General features: G+C 50.5%; 1 protein-coding gene across 1 annotated transcript in view; it reads left to right on the top strand.

Moving 5' to 3' along the window:
* Positions 1 to 4,183, top strand: part of LOC101849267 — a gene marked incomplete at its 3' end in the record, with an annotated part of 22,975 nt that extends 18,792 nt beyond the window's left edge. The window contains 2 exon segments of the mRNA XM_035973541.1: positions 49 to 195; positions 1,767 to 4,183. Coding sequence (XP_035829434.1) covers positions 49 to 195; positions 1,767 to 4,183 — 2,564 coding nt within the window.
* Positions 4,184 to 4,187: the final 4 nt, after the last annotated feature.

Genomic DNA, 4,187 nt, shown 5'->3' with positions numbered 1-4,187 from the left:
TATTATTATTACTGTGTGTACATGCTTGTTCTCCCTTCCATCCCCCAGTGAGCAAAGAGAGGGTATATGAGGCCGAGGTGCCACGCTTCCCTCTGCCCAAATGTGCTAGGCCCACAGAGCCGGTGACGGGCAGTCGCAAGCGCAAGGTGCGCAAACATCTCATCACTCGCATCAGTCGGGAGGAGGAGGCCAAAGGTAATGCAGTCCACCCTGTGTAAGACAATCACCTGTATCAGACAATCACTGTATAAGACAATCACCTGTGTAAGACATTCACCTGTGCAAGACAGTCACCTGTAATCACCTGTATAAGACAATCGCCTGTATAAGACAATCACCTGTATAAGACAGTCACCTGTATAAGACAGTCACCTGTATGAGACAATCACCTGTGTAAGACAATCACCTGTATCAGACAGTCACCTGTATAAGACATTCACCTGTATAAGACAGTCACCTGTATGAGACAATCACCTGTGTAAGACAATCACCTGTATCAGACAGTCACCTGTATAAGACATTCGCCTGTATAAGACAATCGCCTGTGTAAGACAATCACCTGTGTAAGACAATCGCCTGTGTAAGACAATCACCTGTATAAGACATTCACCTGTATAAGACAATCACCTGTATAAGACAATCACTGTGTAAGATAATCACCTGTATAAGACACTTACTGTATAAGACAATCACCTGTATAAGACATTCACCTGTATCAGACAATCACTGTATAAGACGGTCACCTGTATAAGACAATCACCTGTATAAGACAATCACTTGTATAAGACAATCACCTGTATCAGACAGTCACTGTATAAGACAATCACCTGTATAAGACAATCACTGTATAAGACAATCACTGTATAAGACATTCACCTGTGTAAGACAGTCACCTGTAATCACCTGTATAAGACAATCGCCTGTATAAGACAGTCACCTGTATCAGACAATCACCTGTGTAAGACAATCACCTGTATCAGACAGTCACCTGTATGAGACAATCACGTGTATCAGACAATCACCTGTGTAAGACAATCACCTGTATCGGACAGTCACCTGTATAAGACATTCACCTGTATAAGACAATCGCCTGTCTTACATCACCTGTGTAAAACAATCACCTGTGTAAGACATTCACCTGTATAAGACACTCACCTGTATAAGACATTCACCTGTATAAGACACTCACCTGTATAAGACATCACCTGTGTAAGACAATCACCTGTGTAAGACATTCACCTGTGTAAGACAATCACCTGTATAAAACAATCACCAGTATAAGACAGTCACCTGTATAAGACAGTCACCTGTATAAAACAATCACCTGTAAAAACGGCCACTTTCCACTAGATGTTTGAGAGGGCTGCTGTGTAGTTTGCTTCTTTCTCTGAGTAGTTGTCCGAACTTGTTTTATTTTAACCGTTTAACTGTTTAAGCAAAGATTGTGGTTATTGCACTGAATTCAAGTTGGAGGCTCAAGTCAATAAATCGATGATGTTACTATTGTGTACCTTACCAAGAGATGTGTTCAGTATAACTTTTTTGACAACCCCTCCCTTTTATTTTCCTGTGGCGTTTTTAAAATCAACTCCCTTTTTTACAGAGGTATACTTAGAATTATAACTCTTACACACACACACACGCACGCACACACCCACACACACACACACACACACACACACCCACACTCACACACAAACACACACCCACCTTTTTTTTTCGAAGGTGTATTTAAAATAACTTTTGGACCATTTTTTCACCTCCAGAGCCTGCCAAGCCTCCTGTTCAAAAGCCTTCAGCATCGTCATCCAGTGAGAAAGAATCTCATAAAAACGCAGATGGAGGTGACAACGCGAGTCTTGTGTCCCGTCAGTCTGCCAAGGCGACGACTCCGGCAACCACAGCGGTATCTAGTGCGGGCTTATGGGGACTGAGCGGAAAGGCTGAGAAGTCTCCTGCGACATTGAAACCAAAACCTGCCGTGTCGTCAAGCAGCAAGTCAAACAAAGACAAGAAGTCGGCGAGGTCTGTTAAAGAAAAGTCGCAATGTTTTTCAGAATCGGCTCTTTCCCTGGGGAGGGACAAAGGAAGCGCAGGTGAAAGTGAGACCGCAGCAGCGACGACGAAGGCAGCAGATACCTCCAGCGCTGACCCGTCGGCAGCGAAATCGTCAAGAATCGAACCTCCCGCAGCGCTGTCGTCGCAGAGCATCCCACAACTTCCCACCTCAGCTCAAGCCATTGCGGCGACAGATTTCACCGCACCTTCTGCCAAGTTGGATTCGCTCGTGGCTACCGCCCTGCTACAGTACAACTCGGCGTACTTGCCCAAGGTTGCAGCCGCGGCCTTGACGGAGGCCGTGACCGCGGAGATGACGCGGGACAGACAGTGTCCCCTGTCGGAGACGGCCCCCTGCCCCGGCAACAGCGTCCCGACCCCGGGGGATGCCACAAGAGCTGCCGTAGCGCCTGCCTCCTCCTCCTCATCGTCCTCCGGCGTTCCTACCTCTTTGGAAAGTAGCAGCTCTCTCATAGCCAGGTCGCTAGCGAGCACAGGAGACAACAGACAGCCGTACGTTCCTACCTCACTGGGCCGAGCTTCAGTCCTCTCATCTTTGTTGACGTTATCGTCTTCGGTATCGGCGTATTCCGCCTTCCAACCTCCCGTGATCACAAACGCATCGACCACACAGCCACAACCACAATTTGTCGGAGGGGCTGTCTCCGCAGGTCTCGAACCCCTCCCTGCGGCCACTGCCTCTGCCACTCAGAAATCTGGGAAGCTGTCGGCCATAAACTCATCCTCACCACCGACCTCGCTCCCGGCTCTGTCCGCCTTCTCCACGCCCACAGTCGTGTCTGCTTCTCCCCCGGTCACCTCTCTGTCCAGTCCCTTACATGTGGGCAGCAAACTCCCAGTCGCTGCAGACGGAGCGAAACACGCGAGGCCTGCGGCCATAGCGGCATCCTCGCGAACAACTTCCTCCATTTGGTCGGTTCTGAAGGCTGGTTCCAACGTCGGCTCTCACTTGGGTCAAGCAAAGTCGTTTCGGCCGGCACCCAGCGCCTGGTCGGGGGGGAAGAAGAAGGATGTCAAGGACGATTCTGGAGGTCGGAAGCACGGCGGAGCAGCACCAGCGGTGAACAAGGAGAAAGATAAAACTGTGGTTCCCAAGTCGCCGCTGTCGTCATCGGGGTTGGATAAACTTCATTGTGTAGCTCCCACCGCTGTTAGTAAAAGTCATAATACACCGCCCACCCTGCACAAAGGTCAAAGTTCACAATCAGCCGTGGATAAAGCACGAAGAGGGGAACCCGTGGTAAGTCAAGCACAGTCTAGATCGTCGACGGTGGTACACAATAAACCACAAAGTGCACCGTGGTCTGTGGGTAAAGAACAGGTCGCACCTCCCACTGTGTTGTCTGCCCCGGAGAAGGTTGGTTGTGTTGCGACTTGTGCCGTGCGGAAAGGGTCGGATGGTACGTTGTCAAGTGCTGCGGAGCAAGAACCATGTGTAGAATCTGGTGCGGATAGAGTCCGTGCTTCCAACGCATCGACAAAACTTTCTCTCAGTGAGCAGGACCTTCATAGAATGGCACCGAATGTCGCAGGAAAGGCTGCGGAGGAATTGGTTGGTCGCACAAATGGCGCGGCTCTCACTTCCGACGGGGAGGTCAGGAAGAATCGCGTGTCGACCTTGAAGACGAGCATTCTCCGTGGAAGTCTGCTGGGCGTGCACACAGGAACACCCGCTGCACACCCAGTACAGCTGTCTTCAGAAGTGTGCAAGGAGAGTTTTGCTCCGTGTCTAGACTTGGATGATTCCCTCAAGGATAAGGAGTCTTTGGCCGGCGTTGTGGGTGTGAGTATTTCCGGAGACAGCAATTTGGAAACGGTTTCTGTGCAGCTGAATTCTGCTCTGTGGGAAACTGCACGCCCGCTGTCGACTACTGCGGGTCCGGTCCCCCCCTCGGGTCAAGGACTTCCTAGCTTGTCGCTGCCTGGAGCAGTGCCGTACTGTATATCTCTGGCTTCGTGCGCCTTGCCCATTTCCTCGCTGAACTCCTCGTCATCATCATCGTCATCTGTTCTGCCCTGTATCCCCATCACAACCCACGCAGTGGCCAGACCTCTGACCTCGGCGTTGTCCTCCCCTCCGACCTCGCTGTCCTCCGCTGTGGTCCCCC

The sequence above is a fragment of the Aplysia californica genome, unplaced genomic scaffold (assembly GCF_000002075.1).
Source record: "Aplysia californica isolate F4 #8 unplaced genomic scaffold, AplCal3.0 scaffold01380, whole genome shotgun sequence".
Classification (NCBI taxonomy): Eukaryota; Metazoa; Mollusca; class Gastropoda; order Aplysiida; family Aplysiidae; genus Aplysia; species Aplysia californica.
This window is presented reverse-complemented; position numbering and strand designations above follow the sequence as displayed.